This window comes from Belonocnema kinseyi, chromosome 4 (assembly GCF_010883055.1).
Source record: "Belonocnema kinseyi isolate 2016_QV_RU_SX_M_011 chromosome 4, B_treatae_v1, whole genome shotgun sequence".
In the NCBI taxonomy this organism is placed as follows: domain Eukaryota; kingdom Metazoa; phylum Arthropoda; class Insecta; order Hymenoptera; family Cynipidae; genus Belonocnema; species Belonocnema kinseyi.
In genome coordinates this window covers 96,795,994-96,815,790 of record NC_046660.1, presented here as the reverse complement: position 1 = coordinate 96,815,790, position 19,797 = coordinate 96,795,994, and the positions used below count along the sequence as shown (strand labels likewise).

The 19,797-nt window shown below is 34.0% G+C and overlaps 1 protein-coding gene across 2 annotated transcripts in view; it reads right to left on the bottom strand.

Annotated features, from left to right (window-relative positions):
- Positions 1 to 6: 6 nt before the first annotated feature.
- Positions 7 to 19,797, bottom strand: part of LOC117172024 (autophagy-related protein 16-1-like) — a 100,277-nt gene continuing 80,486 nt past the window's right edge. Inside the window, exon 5 of one of the 2 annotated variants that reach the window (XM_033359746.1) lies at positions 7 to 2,110. In XM_033359746.1, coding sequence (XP_033215637.1) covers positions 2,014 to 2,110 — 97 coding nt within the window. In that variant the 3' untranslated portion in view covers positions 7 to 2,013. The remainder of the gene's footprint in view (positions 2,111 to 19,797) is intronic. The other variant, XM_033359744.1, reaches the window with a different exon arrangement.

Sequence of the window (19,797 nt, the reverse complement as noted above, 5' to 3'; positions counted from 1 at the left end):
ATTACAATATATTTCAGCCCGCCTAAGTGACCGGACCCAGTGAGAGCTTAAAACATCTAATGTATTGCTGATAGCGCAACGGTAACAAACTAATTGGACGTGATTCGGCTTAAGATACATCATGTTACAGTATAAAAGATAAAGTATCCCGTCAGAGATAGTAGATGCTGTTACGTTGTCTGAAAATTCTGGCACAAATATAGAGATACCAATACCACAATTTTTTCACTTGTAGTAAAAAGCGCCCGAATATCATTGTTTAAATCTAAAATTTTTACAAATTGTTTTATTTGTGCAATTATATCTTATTTCATACAAACTTTGTACCATCTTTATTATTACTTATTCGTCGAGAACAGTATAAATCCCCTCAATCCCATAATTTAGAGCTGGGCGCAAATTACAATCAACTTTCATGTTAAACTGTGATTTATATTCACTAAACGCATTATAAATAAATTTTATGAAAAGTTATCAAGTACTTGTGTAATCTCATATGCGCCTATAAAAATTCGTAAGTTTTAATTGTCGTTAATCCCTAACCATTATAAATTAATTCTAAAATTATCGTTAACTAAAATCTCATATGGATTTCGTGTACTTTATGATCTTATCGTTCTCATATAAATCTGTTAATATTTGTTTTACGCAGTAATATCATGCTCGCTTTTTTCATACTTATCTTCAATTTTACTAAAATTCTTCTAAATTATAAAATACAACTATGTCAACTTACCTCGTAAAGTAGTTTGTTTATATATAATTATCAAAATCCAGCAGTTTAGAAGAATTCCTATTAAAACGCAGTTTCGCAGTAAATTAAAATTAAAAGTCGTCGTTTAATTTTAGCTTTCTGGAACTCCTACTAAATTCAAGCAAGAATATTGAATATATCAAATTTTATTGCGAACAAATCCGACGCGAGCTGACTTTTTGACAAACTGAAAGGACCAACAAGTAATGGAAATTCTTTTTACAAAATTCGCCTCGACGTTTCTAATGTCTTAGAAGTATCTACATGTGACGTACCTATCGAAAGAGAAAATAGTCGTAAAAAATACATCGACAATTGAGTAAGGTTAGAATCTAAAATCAAACCTATCTCCTTTATGACCGCCTCATATTGTGACTTTAGTGTGACTTTGAAACTTGTTGATATTTCCTCTCTACTATCTTCAATCTTAAAAACAAAAATATATTTCAGTAAAAAATTAAAAGAAATTTGATTATTTGTTTCTTAATTCGAAGTCATATTTGAATCTCTCACAGAAAAAGGCTCATTTATGGGCTTCAGTTTTCGAGATATTCGTGCTTGAAGATCAAATATTTGAAAAATTGTACAGTGGGATCAACTACTTTGGTTTGTGAAATATGCCGCTGCTAACTTCTTAGTTGGCGCAACAATTTTTCTTATTTGTGTGATTACTAACAAGAAAAATGTTTTGCAAGCACAATTAAGTAGTAGCGGCATGTCTTACAAACCAAAGCAGTCGGACGTATGTTCTATCTGTGGAGGTTATACTTTGATCTATGCTTAAAATTTTGACAGTATACTCATGTTACGGAAGCAGCAGGAAGTTAATTTTATTTTTCATTTACCACAAAAGAAAATTTCGACAACTGCGCCCTTTTACGATCGACATTCAGATATCTTTTCATGGAAACTTAAACACGTACGGCTTCTAAACAATCTATTAGGGACTTTACAATGGACAAAATTCACAGCTCTTTGGTGTATGGGTTTTAAAAATGATCACTGAGCAATACTCAAGGATGATCATAACCTTGCAACCTTGAAACTTGTTTTCAAGAGCCTCGATCGATTTGTCTTCGATTTAACGGTTGTAAAAGCAGATTCCCTCGTAGGATTTTTATTATAATCTCTTGAGAAGATACTGTATTTAACATGTAATATACTCTTCGTTCTATCATCCATATAGTTCGATCCTGAAAAAGGACTTTCGAGAAATTAAGTGAGGAGACTGATTGTCCATTTCAGGAAGACTCCTCCCGTCAGACGTGGTCACCCCATATCGTGGCCTTTTTCGCTCGATCTACGGATGCCAAGTAGGTGCCATGGGGATGCCAGGATACTGCAGTTACTGCTGCCCTGCAAAAAATTACAGCAACCCTTGAGATTTAGAGAATCACTTTGGAAAACTACAAAATTTTAATAATTTCATACGCTTTCAAATATCGTATTATAAGAATTTTCTTTCTTATAATATAATATTAATAATAAGTAAAGTTAATTTTTAGTAAACAAAAATTAAACTCATGCCAGTTCCACCTAGATATATCGCTGACATTTTTTTATTGATTTATTAGTAATATGTTCATCTCTGAAAAAACAGTTAATTCTTACATCTGGCGTATATAACTACACTATCTACTTAAACGTACCTTAAACATTTTTTAAAATCTAATCATTAACTAAAAATTAACTTATACCAATTTGACATAAATTTTTATAAACTTTGGATTTAAAAATGATTCTTTGATGTTTTCATTAAGTTTTACTTTCATTTTTCGGGAACGGCCAATACTTGTCGCGTTTAACTTACACGCATATTTTCTACTGAAAATCTTCTACATAAATGTCTACATTTTTCCTGAATTAATCAGTCACTAGAAAATGTAATTTTCGTGTGCATTCGAAAAAAGGGGAGAGATCATATCATTTGTTAAATGTGAACAACATGAAATTACAAATACTCAATCTTAATGTATACCTACTGTCCCTGACAAACAAAAAAATCAATTCGTGAAGCAACTGAACTCCTCTTCCACGTACCCCCCTCCCCAGTCTCATTCCTCTTCATGCAACCCTTAATCACCCTTATTTTATTCTCTCCAACTCTCTTATTCATACTCTTATAGACCTCGCCCCACATTTTTCCCAACAGATTTTTAATTCTATTAAGAACACTGAAAAAATATGAGGCAACAGTTTAAAAATGTTGAAAATCCCCAACTCATATAAGTTCAATGTAGGTACAAGAAGGTGTAATTGAATTGTTAATAATTATTTTGTAAAAGAATAAATATACATTATATGTATTATGATAAATATTTTTTTACTAAATTTAATTAATTTTGTCGTAAACAGATTTACGTTTTATTTATCTATGACAGCCGTCATCTTTTCTTTTTCTGCAAATAGTACATTGCGTATCAAGGGTACACGATACTTTTTACCCTAACCTCTGTGAAAGCAGGCATGTCAACAAGCATGCCAAAGCGAGGCAACCCCCGAAACTGTTCTTATATTGGCGCTCTTGTGTAAATTAAAGGAAGAAATAGTGTACTGAGCCGAAGGAAAACTGTGCGGTCCAACGATTTATATTTTTTATAAGATGAAGATCATCTCCACCATATTCTCACTTGCTTGGTGCAGTGTTTGTGTAGCGGGCGTAAATTTTCATGTAGCGGGCGTTAAAGTTTCATATCGGCCCGCCGCGTAGTGCGCACGTGCAAGCGTCACTGAGCTGGAAGCGGCCACAATACATTTTTATTCACCATAAAATTAATTTCATGTTTTCCGGAACAGATAAAGGGTTTAAAATTTATTTTAAAACGCCCAAGAAATATTAGAGATATTTCAATTATATAAAGATTGAGCCTCTTTTCTTTAAAGTGCGACAAAAGTACTATTAAGTTTTTCGAGAGACATAAGATTAACGGTGAAGCATGGGTAGTTATTCGCGGAAATAAACCTACTACATGCCACGTCATCCAGGGGGTGACATTAACTGATTTCGAGGCCTCGGGGTAATTCAACTCCAATTACGGGTTCGAGAGTGTGTTTTCTGAGCGAAATGGACCAGACGAATCACTGTGACCACCGACTAACCGTTACAAAAGACCACGGGCTTCGCGCCCGTTACATGCATAAGCATTAGACGTGCTCAGTAACTCATCAACGCATTGGTCGCCGACAATGTCCATGCAGTTTAGGGCAATGATTTTGTACACATTGCATTCGCAACACAAAATGTTTTGAGGCTGAAGTTCATAGACATATGTGAACCTGCCCATCTGGAACGATACAGATGTTCCTTTAAAATGCATTTAGAAAAAAAATGTTTTCCTCAGAAACTTATATTCTAGAATTTGGCACACATTTTCTTGTTACAGAGATTTAGCACTATTTATTAAAACTGTTAAATTTACGGAATGAGCTAAAATTGACTAATGTATCTTCTAATTCTTGATGCTAAAATAATAAGACATTTTAAACGTACAATAAGTTTTCAAGGCTTATACGTATACGAAACATACAAAAAAGAGTGGTAGTTATTGTATTTTGTAAGAGCTTCAGGGCTTCAGGTCAAATAAAACGCATATTTGAAGAATGCCACCTAAATATTCTATTTTATTACAATGATTATATGTAACATATTCAGTTATTCGCAGTAGAAAATTTATAATATACAATTATCAATTTCAAGTGACAGAGGCTATTGACTTTAATTTTTGAAATAATGTTCGATAGCCTACACAGTAATATGAAATGATAACAGAAAGCTTTCAATATGTCGCCATTTACAGTCCTATTTATATTTTTGTAGATATACAGTATAAATTTATATAAGTTATTTATAAATACAAATTTCAATTTCTTTGGTTATTCAATAAACTGAAAAAGCTATCGAGATTATTACTTTCGCATAATTTTATTTAAAAATCACATTAAGATCAAAGTTTCGTCCCAGTCATGATCTTCCTAAAAAGTTTCTCTACATAAACTCATTCTGAAAAGTCTCCTGAAAACTTTCACGTTTAATGAAATTTCTTCGCGAGTTTTTACAAAGAGTACCTCCTAACATCAGACACTATTCTTATACTTTTTATACTATTATTTGTAGAAAGAAAAATGGTTTATAAAATCAAGATATTTTTATTCAAGATAATTTATCTCACATCATTAATATTTTTAGGATTTAAAATATCTTTTGAACCTTTACTTTTTAACAAAAATTCAAAGGTACAGCAGTATTTTTTTATTTGTGGGCGTCCACATCAAAAGGGCCCTTGTGATCGGTTCTAGTTTGGAAGTATTTTTCATTTTTCTAAATCAGGTTCAACATTATTATTTTTGGTTTCAAGTGGGGGATAATACTAAAGCCTGTACTAAATCTTTTGGAACAATAATCAGGTCCCGAAAACAACGTAAAGTGGTTATATTTTATGTTCGAAAAAAAGTAGGTGCTTATGTCACTTGCCAACATTAAATGCGTTTTTTTTAAGAGAGGTTTCTCGACAGTAAAAATATCGCTTTCAACTTTAAAGACATTTGGGACTTACCGTGATGTCATCCATCTACTTATATTCTTTTTTTTTTAATTATGTGACTAGAATTGTGAAAGTAAACAAACTAAGCGCGCACTTGTCTACATTGTTCTCGATTTGTCTCCCGCGGCAGCAAATCCTACCATGAAAAAGGATGCCTGCCGCCGTCGTCCTAGTAGGTATGATATTGTGTGCACATTTCCAACTGCATTTAAGTTGTTCCATTTGTAAAATAAATTCCCGGAATAAATAACATAATTACATGTTTACTCTGCATGTAGGTAGTACCATGCAAATCCCATATGTTAAAACATGAAGTCCGTTTTCATTTTGCGTTTAGAAAGGTCCTTAAAATGTCTAACTGCCAGATATATGAAATTTCAGATTTATTTGCAATTGTATTTATTTCAAAAATTTCTCATAACAAACAGTTTGGAAAAACTTCTTTTTCCCATTTTACGCTTACTGACAGGGCCTTTTAAGTCCTATTCAGTTTTTGAACTGTTTCTGGATTTGAAAAAATTAATAAAATTCCGGATTTTTTTTTAAGTGTCTACTACATGCTCTAATTATTGTTGGTATCACACGTTGAAAACTTTTTTAAATAAAAGTTAAAACTTGGAAAAAAATAGAAAAAAATCGATGATTGTTAAAAAATGCATAATTTTACAACAAATACATTTTTTTTTTAATCGTTGCAGAGCTGGAAAGCTTAGACTAGATCTTCGCAAAAAAATATAGGCCCGTCGGCGGCGGCTTCAAAAAGTTGAATTATTTGAAGACTTGAAAAATGAGAATATTTCACAGTGATTCATGCAGGCAATTCCATAGAAAAAGTAAGATATTTAATGTTAATCCATATTTATTGTACAAAAATAGACCACAATTATATGAACATTTTACTTTGCTCATATGAATACCCGAAAATACCAAATAAAGCAAAACAATTAATGTTCACTAACTGGTGAAAACACTAACGCGGTTTACAGACAGGATCTTTTATGTCACTGTACGCAATTTCACCGCGCGCCGCTCAAACGTTAACTGACGAAGTGCAGCGCCACTCACAGGAACTGGCCCTATCACTACCTAGATTTGTTAGAGGGGGAAACCAAACTTCCACATTTTCCCGAAGGCAAGAAATTCTAGTTTCAAAAATCGTTTGTGCTTAAAATCCCCTGTCTGTAAACGGCGGGTTAAATTTAATTCACATTAAGAGCAAAGTTATAGTAAATGGGGAAATAAAAATATAGGCGAGCAACTCCTTGAATCTCTGAGCATGGAATATTTTTCCTACTTCGCATCTAAAAGCCGAAATTATTCTGTATCCAATCTTTAACTGTGTTTTCTTTCGAGTGAAAATGTCCTACTTGTTTATAAGTTTCCAACAGATGTTTAAAAGTTTAATTATTTTCTTATATTAAAAATATACATAATCACTTGTAACATGATAAAATAAGAGGAAGAGCGAAAAAGAGAGGGAGAGAGTAAAAAAATTATCAAAATAATACCGAAATAAGAGAATTTTGATCGACCAGAATGAGTTATCGATTTTTAAGATCATAATGATCTGATTCGGGATCATGTATTTAGTAAAACGAAGAGGGCTGACGTTATTAAAATACTTTAGCTCATATGCAAAATTTTTATGGTTCTAATCGTGCAGCGTACTTGAAAAGTAAACAAAATTGAAAATATCACCTCTAAAGTTTAGTTGTCACTTGCGTGCGGTTAGATACTACTTTAGGTTATGTCCTTATGACATCCGAGCTAAAAATTGGTGGCCATTTTGTTTAGTCTAAAAAATAAATAAAAAAATAAGATCAAGTTGACCAGAATGGATACATCATTCTGATCTCCAGAGTCAAATGATCGTTGGAGCAAATTGCTGAGCAAAAACATTGATAATTTTTTTACTGCGTAGACGAAAGGCGGTTGCGGATGAGGTCCCAAGTGCGAAGTCACATGCGGCCCAACATTGGTTCATAGTCGGCAAAAATATTGCCGAAGCTCGACTGCCATTATCGCGCTAATGACGGAATGATAACTGTGGCCTGCACTTGGCAGCCAAGGTTTGGCTGCCATTGTCAGCCCAACACTGGGTAACAGTATTGGACCCAACCTGGCTGCCATCGTCGCGTCTTTGCCGGATTGATAACTATGGCCTTGACTTCGCAGCCAGGGCTTGGCTGCCATTGTCGGGCTAACACTGGCTACGGTCTAAGGATATGATAAAAAAGCTATTTAAAAAATAAATATTAATTGATTGCAAGTACTTTGAATATAAATATTAATGGTCCTATTTAGATTGAATACATATATTTCATTTTGAACATTATATTACTAATATAATTTCTGACGCTACGGGGTATCGAACCTACATCTATATACGTAAATCTATTGCCTAGCAGTCGGACGTGCTAACCATTCCGCTAAACCGACAAGTTGAAGCTCTGTGAAAAAGTCATCCTCATAAGCTGCAGTTCATAAAAGTTAAAGAACCAAATTTTAAGCCATCTTTTTCTAATTATTTATTATTATGCGACGAAATGTTAACAGGAATATCAATACAATAATTTTTAAATAAATAATTTTAATCGATTACAATTTTTCTTCGCCCAATATTTCATTTTTTCCGTTGTAGCCTGCTTTACAACTTTTTGTAATGACAGGAAATGTAATTTTTCATAAACATTAAACATTTTTAATGACAGAACTTAACAAATTTCATCGTGAACTTTGACAATTTTTCAATAAATTTTTTTATCTTTCGTATAAGATTTATTTATTAGGTGCTAAAACTGAGACTTGGCGAAACAAAGTGCCGATTCTGGGTCAATCATCGGTGGAGAATCGGCAAATATAAATAGCCAATATAGGCTGCCAGCACTGGCTAAACATTGGGCCAATTTAAATAAAACATGGTTTGCCATGGTAAAAGTGACACTTGGCCAGTAATGTGCCGTCACTGGGCCAGACTTCGGCTGTTCCCCGTGAAACATGGTTCTCCGTACTAAAAGTGATACTTGGCGCAATAAAGTGCCGATACTGGGCAAAGCATCGGTGGCAGATCGGCAAATATAAATAGCCAATATAGGCTGCCAGCACTGGCTCAACACTGGGGCGATTAAAATGCCGATATTGGCCCAATAAATTTAGCCGACCTTTGGCTGCCAAAATTGGACCAAGACTGGGCCGTGTATTCAGCTCCGGCAATTCGCACTTGGGGTGTGATCGGTACACTTAAATTGATGATGAGAATGAAGCTTCAGGGGTTGGACGATTCATAGACTAAGGAGCGTTTGGGGATAGATGTAAGTAGGAGGAGATGGTCAGTATAAGGGATATGTAGAAAAGTTTGAGTCGTTGCGTTGTATAAAATGAGTCATAAATAGCTATTTGTGATATAAGTGCGAAAAATAGACGACTGTCGAAGAGTCTGAAACTTGCAGAATGAGCTCGAAGCATGAATCGAAGGTTGGACTACGAGCGAATCGTGTGCGAAAATGTAGTCAAATGCAAGAAGCTGAATTTAAATGCTGTAGTCAAAAGATTAGAGATTGCTTGTGTTCACGTTAACGAACCAATATTTTTTTGCGACAACAATCCGAGGAAATTATTTAGCACTTTTTTAAAACATTTTTTTTGACAAATTTTAGTCCAAAATTTGCGCATAACTTTTTTTTTAAGAATTTTGAAAAATAAATTTTTGTTTGGAGGTTGTGCAAAGTTGCTTATTTCTTAAACGTACATGCGCGTATTGCAAAAAAAGTATTAGTACGTAAATCTACGAAATCCTTCTGGATGGACGAATGATGATAGATCTACAGATGAATCAAATTTTTTCTGTTTCTATTACATATAATTTTAGGTTTCACCAATCATTAAATAAACCATGAACACTGAATAAGATATATTCATTCAAATTCAAACGAATAAAATAGAGTACGATCTCAATTTCTTCAAGAAATTAATGTGATGGAAAATGTTAGAATCGGAATAAATGATCACCTTTCTAGATCTTTAAAAGACAAGTACTCTTAGATTTTTTCAGGTCTACATCAAGGTTTGATATTAAATGTTAAGCACAGGTTTGTGATGGAAAATTGTTTATTTATCGTACATTAATTAAAAAACGTAAGAAAATAAGTTGGGCTAGGTTTAAACCCAAAACCTCATCATTAAATGTGAAATGCGCTAAAAATTACGCCATCACAGTATACCAGTGAAAATTCAACAACTTCAATTTCCAAATTTCACAGAAAAAAATTAAAGATAAAGTTAACATCGATTCCAGGTAAAAGATTCACAACAACAAAAATTAATCTTGTCAGCTAAACTTTACATGAATCGAAGATAATTTCCAATTTTTAACCTTGCCTGGATAATCTTTCGCCTTATAATCGCTCCATTTTTATTCGAGAAACGGGGATTCCCATCTGTCAGTTGTTATTGCGCTTTTCTTTTCGCGTATTTTCTCACTTCAGCGTGATGCAGTAGACGAGATCAAAATTATTCTTCTATCCTCGGTGAAACTTTAGCTAGAATATGTTTAATTTTTAACTGTTGCATGTCTTACCTGCAACAAATTTTAACTTTTGTTTTTTCTGTCATTCCTTTTAAATCTGGCGTCTCTTCGGAATGGTTATTTCATTATAGATATTTTGGGTCATATTCCACAGTTTAATGTCAAATATGAAGCACAGATCTGTGCTGCAAAAGTATTCTCTTTTCGTGAATCACTTTTGTGATCACATAACAAAAATACGAAGTTCACGAAACGCAATAGGTATAGGCCTTAATTAACCAGTCTAAAGAAACAACTTTTAAAATAATTAAATCGCCTTAAATCTCAAAGTCCTGATAAAAATATGAAATTCAGGCGATACAAGTTTTAAAATTTCCACTGTTGGGCTGCGATAGCAGCGCAGCTCATATATAATGAGAAGGTTGTTGGTTCAAACCCAGACTACGGTTTATTATTTTTTTAAATTATTTTCTCGCGTTTTTAATTAATTCACAAAAAGTAAAAACTATTCAGGCACAGGCGCGTGCTCTACAATTAACATAAAACACTTGTAAAGGCCTAAAATGATCTAACGTTCATTAACCAGTCTCAAGAAATAAATCCGAAAACAAGTATTTTCAATCAAATTGGAAAATTTTTCTAATTGAAATAGAAATTATATTGAACATATATGAGGAACATTGTAATGAAACTGCCTGCTGAACCAGTGTGCTACGGATCTGTAGATACTAACGTAAACTAGAATTTGACGGCATTGATTGGAATAATTTTAGAGTACTATGCATGTTGCAATAAGGGAGCAAGGTGACTTTGAAACACGTTCACGCACACATATCCGTTGCACCAGGAGTAACTCCGCCTTTTGTTCCAATGCCCTGTTGCACGTAACGAGAGACCTATAGTCAAACTCCGATCTGTAGTGTGTCACGACGAGTAGGTCGAATATCAGAGCGATCGAGATAATTATATCCTCCTGTCCCGAAGTCCGAACAGTGGTGTGTCCTTCTAAACATGCACGAATGTGCAGCCGTGTAGTGTGCATCGTGGCCACTGAGATTCTATCAGTGCTGGACCGTTAGTGAGGTTGGTCAGAAAATAAATAGGTAACATACAGGCGTGTGCACAATGCCTATCCCAATGAAATTTACGTCGTGAAGAATCCTCGTACCACGATTCGCGCGGGTGACTAACAACGCCCATAACCCTTCACCCTAATGTAGCATGCATAAAAGCATTGTAATGCGTATCCCCGACGCGGCGCTAGATTCTGGGGGCTCGACGAGAGACTAAGTGTATTGTATCCAAGTCCGTTGCACCTTTATGGGCAACCATTGAAAACCTTTTAATTAATTGACAAAGCTGTTTAACTATGCTGGCAAGAAGGCCTTATGGATATTTTTAAGCAATATACATTAATAACCATACCGTTCTTGTGATAAAGGAACGCAAATAACGTGACGCTGACTTATAGAGTTATTTTTTTTATATTCTACTGCATACACATGCACACAAATAATTATTTTAGATAAATATCCTACCAATTTAATCACTCCTCATTCTTGCCAATTTCAAAATAGGGTAGTAGGGGCAACGTTTTTATTTAAAGTAAATGATCTTGTTAATTGTGTATTATACAATGTTATCGTTTTAAATAACTTAGTTGTTTGTCAGGCATGCAAAAATGTTCAAAATGTTGATAGGCATAAGTGGGCTTCCGCATAAAAAGGGCCCTTATGGCTAGTTCTAGTTTAGGAGATATTCACTTTTTTTAAGTTAAGGTAAAAATGATTATTTTTGGGTTTAAGTAGGGTTCGATACTGGGACGTATACTTAATTAATTGGGAGTAAATTTACATCCAGATAGTTACAGGAAGTATAAAATGCCGGAAATTTATCTAGCCATATGCCCCTACACATAACTACATACCGGCCATAATGACCCTTTCCATGCGAACGCCCACGTATGTTTGAAGAACAAATATCTCAAAATGGTTTTTTACTCTGAAAATCAAGAATAAGCTGAGTTGAATGAGAACATAATCATATTTTTAATCAATCATAAGCATATTTGAGGACCGTATAAAAAACAAAGATATAGAGGGCGCCTGGACAAAGTTACGGTATATCATTGTTAGATGTGCGATCGAAGGGTGTGGTACCGCGGTTGTAGGAAGAATGTCTGGTGATGCGTGGTGAAATGATGAAATTAAGGCTTCCCAAAAAGCAGAGAGAGAAGCGTACAGGGGAACTTTGAACATCGCAGGTCTTAGCAATGAGGAAAAAAATAGACGTATAAATGGTTACAGACACGAAAACAGAATACTCAAAAGATGAACTAAGGAACGTAAAGATAAAATTAGAGCAGAAGAAGAGAAGAAAATACAAAATGACTTTGAAGGAAGCAAGAAACTGCTTTATAAAAAAATGAAGGGAAACAAAAGTATAGAATTTGTTAACATAAGAAATAGTAATGGGGAAATGCTATATAATTCAGATGAAATACTAGAGGCTTTCAGAGACTATTTTAGGGGACAATTCGGAGATGAAGCTATAGGACAGCACAAATGCGATGTTGTACACGATGCGTTAGAAAACTCAATTGTAAAAGTCTGTGTCTCTGAGGTTAGGGATATAATTAAGAACTTGAAAAACGGCTGCCGGGCAAGACTGTATTAACGCTGAGATGCTTAAAGACGGTGGAGAGTACATACCACATAGACTGTGCGAATTGATAAATTTATGTTTTGAGATGAGAGACGTCCCAGACGATTGGAAAAAAGCGATTATCGCGCCAATATACAAAAGAAAAGTAGATAAAAGCGACTGCAATCATTACAGAGGGATTAGCTTATTAAGTACCGTAAGTAAAATATATTTAAAAATGCTTATACGTAGGGTAATGAAAATAACAGAAGCAAAGATTTGGGAAGTCCAAAGTGGGTTTATGCTACGAAGATCATGTACGGATCAAATATTTAGCTTAAGGAAAATTACAGAAAAAAATTTGAGAGTAGGAAAAAAAAGTTTTATGTGCATTTGTAGACCTAGGAAAAGATTTTGAAAATGGGAATGTGAGTGACTGTTTCGATACCATTCAAGGAGTTAGACAAGGATGCATTATGTCTTCATGGTTCTTTATATTACTTGTGAACAAGTATTTAAGAATGGCTCTTTTCAACGAAGAGGTTGTAGATCTCGAAACAGTAAGGGTACGTGGATTAGAGTTCGCAGATGATAAGGTTGTTATGGCAGAGTTAATCGAAGACTTACAAAGAATGTTGAATAAACTGAATGCAAGCAGGAAGAGCATGAGCCTCAAAATTAACGCAAATAAAACAAAAACTATGGTGTTCAAAGGCAAGAGTGAGAAAACACTATGCAATATTGTATTAAATGATGAGAGAATTGAACAAGTTGAAAAGTTCGTATACCTTGGTAGCTTATTTACTAGAGACGGGAAGATAGATGAGGAATTAGATAGACGCATCAACGAACATAAGAACGTTATGGGTAGAGCAGGGCCCCTTATAAAAATTAAAAATATATCAAATAAAGCTAAAATGGCTATACATAACTCTATATTTGTACTAACTATACTATACCATAGCGAGACATAGACCTATCAAGTAAAAGGTAAGAGTAAAGTTAATGCAATTGACATGAGATTCTTGCGCATGATATGCGGGATATCTCTAATGGACAAAACTGAGTAACGACATAATTCTCGAAGAATGTGGTGCAGAAGAGACGTTAGTAGACACATGGGAATGAAATCGGTTAAGATGGTTCGGACATATTGAGAGAATGCCAAATGAACGACTAGCGAAACAAGTGTATCAAGGTAAACTAAATGGCAGCGTGCCTAGAGGTATACCACGGAAAGAATGATTAGAATGTGTGAATGTGACTCTAGTTAGAAGAGATATAAGAAGCCACAGAAACATGAGAGCCTGCATGAAAAAATGCATGGGCATAAAAGAACCTACAGAAGTATGCCAGGACAGAAAAATACGGTGATAAATAGTTAACAAAAAGAGTGTCAGTAGAGTGAATGACGCCTGAAAAAAAAACTTTGTGTGGACCTTCATTTGAGGTGATTGCTAGAGAGATTTATCAACAACCTGGGCCGGAGCAGTGTTGCGAAATGAACGTGTTATTTAAATGAATATCACGAGAATTCTGGGTCAATCTAAACATTTTATATCCCTTCCTCAGATTACTCCCTTCCCCACCGAGTGAGTCACGCCTACACCGAAAGGGCAATGGCTTAATGGTGTAATAATAATAATAATATTTAAGAGAATTTTTTAATAAGGCTATAAACTGCTATAAATCATAGCAGCACGGAATAGGTTCAATAGAATAAAGATCTTATTATTTTTCAACGTATGTTTGAAAAAATAGTTAATCCTATGAAAAGTGACGACATAGTTCAAAGATAAAAAGTATTAGTATTAGTATTTTTATTAGTATTATTTCAAATGTACAAATGGTACACCTTAATCAGTATGACAACAATCATCTCAGTATAACCGATTACTGCGCTGCTTACCGTTGGTGATCGAACAAAAAGGAACTTGCTTATCACAAGAGTTAATTCAAAACAGAATTCTTTTCACAAAAGAATTTAAGGCTACTGTTAATTATATTTATTACAAGGGTACTTAGCAATCATTGAAAATTCTAGTTCGCTACTTGGATTAGGAATATTAAATTCTAGGATTTGATAACTTGTATTTTAATTGTAAACCAATTTTGTGCACGTTTAAATATGTGCTATATTAAAATATAATGGTCCAATAATTCAAACAAATTTGTTTTAATGTCTATAAGGAATAAAGCATTCTTTTTAATAACAATCTAACGGAATTCCATTCTATTGGCTGACTGAAAACGCACTGATCTACTCACAATTATGAAATCAACGTTTTAAGAAAAAGTTCACACCAAGAAACGTGTTTCATTGATATTTATCTTCAAATTCATTACAAAAGATTGTATAGATACATTCTTATTATAATGGAAACTGCTGGCTTTTGATAAAACAACTCTAATTACATTTTTTTCATGGCATTTATAGTGCAAAGGATCGATTACTCAATCAGGCATAAGACGAAATATATAATTACAATGACTTTACTAGCGTGATATTTGGGCCAAAGGCCGATAGGAAAATGCTATGGAAGTCTTGGCTCTTCCGTATTATGGATTGACGTCTCTAATACAAGACTCTAACAAACGAGAGAGAAAACTTCGCATGTGTGGATTTCTTACCCTTAAACAGGAAAACAGTGAGATCAAGCAGACAAGTCTTCATTACGATTTATAAAGATAAATTACAGTGTGATTATTATTATAACAAAAAGCTGTTTTAACATCAACCCGGTATTTGAGAAAACAGAGCGTTCGGAATATTATATTAAATTACATAGGAGTATTTATTAATTGGCCTAAAGATACCCAGCTTCAAACATACTAAATCGCGACTGACGAATTATTTATAACTGCAGCCGCGAAAAGTTTTCCTTCTTTGATTAAGAATCCTGAGTTAACATTTTATACTTTTAAAGCAGACGTTCTTGTGTATTCACTAAAGATTCGTACTTCCTTTGTATGAATTATAAAGCGAGATGAACGTTTTATACGTGCTGGAGAAATAAACAATGAATGTACAAGGAAGGAAAATCCATAACGCCTGTTTCTGAAGTAATCGAATATTCCCATTCTCATAAAACCTTTACATTTATTGCTCGTTTCTTTTTGATAAATTCGTACACGTACCATAAATGAAATAAAAGATTTTACCTTTTTTTTGAAACCGCATAATCTCATGAAGCGAAAAATAAAAATACAAACAAAAGAAATAACATTCTAGTGCGATCATTAAAAACATGTACCTGTGGCCACTTAAAAAATCCTCTTCTGTATACAGAAAAAATTTTAATTAATTTTGAACAACGAAACGGCCTTAAAATGTTCTGATACATGCAAAAATAAAAAAAGGAAAGGAAAATGAGAAGGCAACCAACCAACTCCCCTTCCTTCCCTTAGTTCTTTTTATTATTATCAAATAAAAGTTTAAAAGATTTGTAAAAAATAATCACAAGCGTTTCGGCACTCATACAGTAAAATTATCAAGGCCCGAAATAAATAACAGAATAAAAAATATTCGAGCAGACAGAAACAGCAACGAAACCACGATAACCTCTTCCTGACACCCGAGAATGAAATGTGGGTCAAAATGAAAACGTATCACAAACATTCCAGAAACATCTGGCGAGGTTCAAAAGAAATACCGGTTATAAATATACCTGAAATATCCATCATAAGCAAATCAAATATAGAAAAAGTAATAGAAAATAAAGTTTGATGAAAACACAGTGCTTAATATAATTGATCGTACATGCATAACTCTTGTTTAACCTGTCAAAATCAGTCTTTAAATTAACAGATAATTTCTTTTGTTTTTAAAGTAAAGTATTTCGACAAATTCTCTCTTTCTTTCATTACTGTCACTATGCAAAATTTCAACATTATTTCAATCAAAATCATGGTCAATATCAATAAATTTCTTTGTATGTCTAGCAAGAACTCTCTTATAACAGCGTCCCAAACGTTCCTCTATCCTAGTATTAAGAAGTCTGCCAGTCTGTCCCACGTTTAGTCATCTTACAAATCTTGGAAGTGATCTTGTAGACAACGCCACCATTTTTCGTTTGTGACGCTGTTATAAGAGTGTTCTCGCCAGCATACATAAAAATTGATTGATGTTGACCATTATTTCGATTGGGATAATGTTGAAATTTTGCAGAGTAAAAGTAATGAGAGAAAGATAGAATTTATGGAAATGCTTTACATTAATAAAACAAAAGCAGTTATCTAATTATTTAAAGACTGATTGGGACAGGTTATTAATTATATTTAGCACTGAGTTTTCTTTAATCTTCATTTTCTTTTACTTTCTCTGTTTCTAATATGCTTATGATGGATATTACAGGTATGGTTATAAACGTTTTGCCTTTTGACCCTCATCGGATGTTTCAGGCACGTTTGTGATGGGTTTTTATTCTGACCCTCATTTGATTCTTGTATGTCAGAAAGAGAGCATCGTGTTTTCTTTGTTGTTCCTGCTTGCTCGATTTTTTTTGCCTTAGTGAGGGTGCTATTTGAGTGCCGAAACGTTAGTGATTTTTTTTTACAACTTTTTTTTTATTATGATTTAATAATAATAAAAACAAAAAAGCCGGAAGTAATAAAAAAAGAAGGAAAAGGATTTGGTTGGTTTCCTTCTCATATTTCTTTCCTCTTATTTATTTTTGTCAAAAAAAAAGAATTTTTCTCTTTTAGGAAATTCTTTATCTTTTTTTAAATTTCAATAGGTACTTTTTTAGATGGTTGTCTAAATTTTTTTGTTGTATTCTTCGTTTTATTTTCAGGAATTCTGCACATTAACTTCATTATTGGACGTAAATAGGATATTAAATTTGATTTCAATCTCATTTAAATTTCTTTAAATTATAATTGGTTCATATTGAAACATACGAATATCGAAAGCAATTCAAATGTTTCAAAGTTTTGACATTGATTAAGAGAGTGAACATATAAGTAAAGTACAAAATGAGGCTGCAAGAAAATGACAAGACAAAAAATTGAAAACATAGTTTTACTGTGTAAGGAAAGACGCCGGACTTTCAAAATTGAAACGTTGAGTAATTAAACTGCGATCTAATTGTAAATATCAACACACAATAGGTGTTCATGGGAAAGAGATCACCACTGCTTCAAAGGAAATAAATGACAATGCGAAACATGATTAAATCGACGTCCCCTGTAGAGTAAATAAAACACGGACGGTCACCCAATACTCACAAGAAGGGTAAATTGCTTCAAGAGGCAAGACGCCACTCAAGTCAAAATATCGGTGGAAGATGCATCTACAACGAGAGAGTACAGTAATTGATTTTGAATCGAGTCAAGAACAATTTACATTACGCTGCAAGAGTTACATGGAATTTATGCAAGAATCCAACATCTTTCATTATAATAATTAGTTGTAGTAATTTTCTGCATAGAGGTCACACCTTTCTCAGCGTAATACATTTTTAACACTACAAGGGCGGGAGGGTCCAATTTGGACCTTTTTAACATTCAAAACGCTGCAGCCCCCTTGAAAGTTTTTTTGGGGCCCCAACGTTTTATGACTTTTCCTATGATTGGATACTTAGTATCCACACGAAATTTCTTAAAACTGTGAAAATGTGGCTAACGTCCAATTTGGACCCTCCGACTTTCTAGGTATGCGATTTTTTCCGCTCCTTCTATTGTTAAACAAATTAAATCATTTTATTTCCCTAGGAAAAGCAATATCTTTTTTTTAATTCTTTACCGGAAATGTTTTATAAAATGAATACAAAATGTTAAAATATTTTGGTTCTTGTACAACTTAAAATTTTTTTAAATTCTGAAAACTTCCCAGTATCGGGTCATCCATATATTACAGAACACTTTTAGAGGACAGGAAAGGGTCTAGTCAAGCTTTTCGGCAATGTTGAAAAACTACAAGAAAAGTTAGAAAAAGTGTCACATAGAGGGAGGGGGCTTCAAAATCCATCAATCTACCTTTATGTAACACTCTTCTTATATACCGCTCGATCCTCTCTTCCCTCCTTATCTATCACCCTAACTTATCTATCTTATCTGCTTATCTTAACTGTATATCGCATATACTCCGACCTCTTACTCACCACCTTGCTATTAAAACTATCTTATAGCATTATGTACACCCTTATTCGCTTCCTCTACACCACTCCCGCTCTGTTGTCTCATACCCCTTTCGCCAAGATTTCCCTTTTTCCTTACCAATACAAATTCTCTCTCTACAAGAGTATGGCTATCGACCGTTACTGGTAAGTTGTCATTAAATGTTTCTGCTAAAATTTTCTTTCTCACCATTTTGACTCTTCATTGAAACTTTTAATTTTTCTATTTTTCAACAAAGGGTACTGAAGTCTAATGTTTCATGGATTTATTTAGCGTTTTGCCTACGAAACCTTAAGAAAATCGAGTTTTTTATTGAAGTCTATTACCATATTTAAAGGAAAAAAGGAATTTTAGAATTACTGTGTCGAAATACTTGATAAAGGGATGTTGCGGAATATTTTAGCCAACTGTTATGAGTCGGAAGTGGATTATGTGGGACCTTGTTATATAGTAGAAACATTGGGTAAAGTTTACACAGATCCGTTCGCTAGGTGTTAGAGAAACTTTGCTATTGTACAAACCACACTAAGGCGTTAACCGAGCCGCTTGGTTTCGAGTTTCGCCTTTTCGCAGGGAAGGTGCAACGTCGTTTCTCAGTCTACCCGCGATCCGACGACGCAGCGACGACGCAAAACTCACCGCGTATCACCGCGTGTAATTAGACGACTGGTACGGCTTCTCGGTGTTAAACGAGTCTGCGGTATGGGAGGACATGGGGCAAATTTAATGGCGACGTGGCACGAAGTAAAGGCAACGATCTAGCTGCTATACGCTTATCTCTACAGGTAGGTTAGTCCTCTTCCACGCACCACGAATGGGGGAGTTAGACGGAATACACATTGCTATAGTCATACACACATACACACAAATATATATTTTTACTTTATGTCATAAAAATATACACAATATAAAGTAAGGATTAAAAATGAGAACTTATGTGTATTGCAAATAATTTAAGCTATTGAGTGACATGTTTGAAAACGTCCAGGCGGATAATTGCTAAAAGTTAAGAACAGCTATCTTGCAAAGTTTATCTCTCCCTCCTAGATATTTTCAGGATTTACATTTAATAATATATCTTGATATCAAATTTCCATGTAAGATGAACAATACATTGTAAAAACCTCTGGATAACTACAAAGTAAATAAATTTCACTGTGGGTCTTGCTTAATTAGGGGCTGTTCAAAAAATACGTAAAGCTTTTCCCTAACATTAC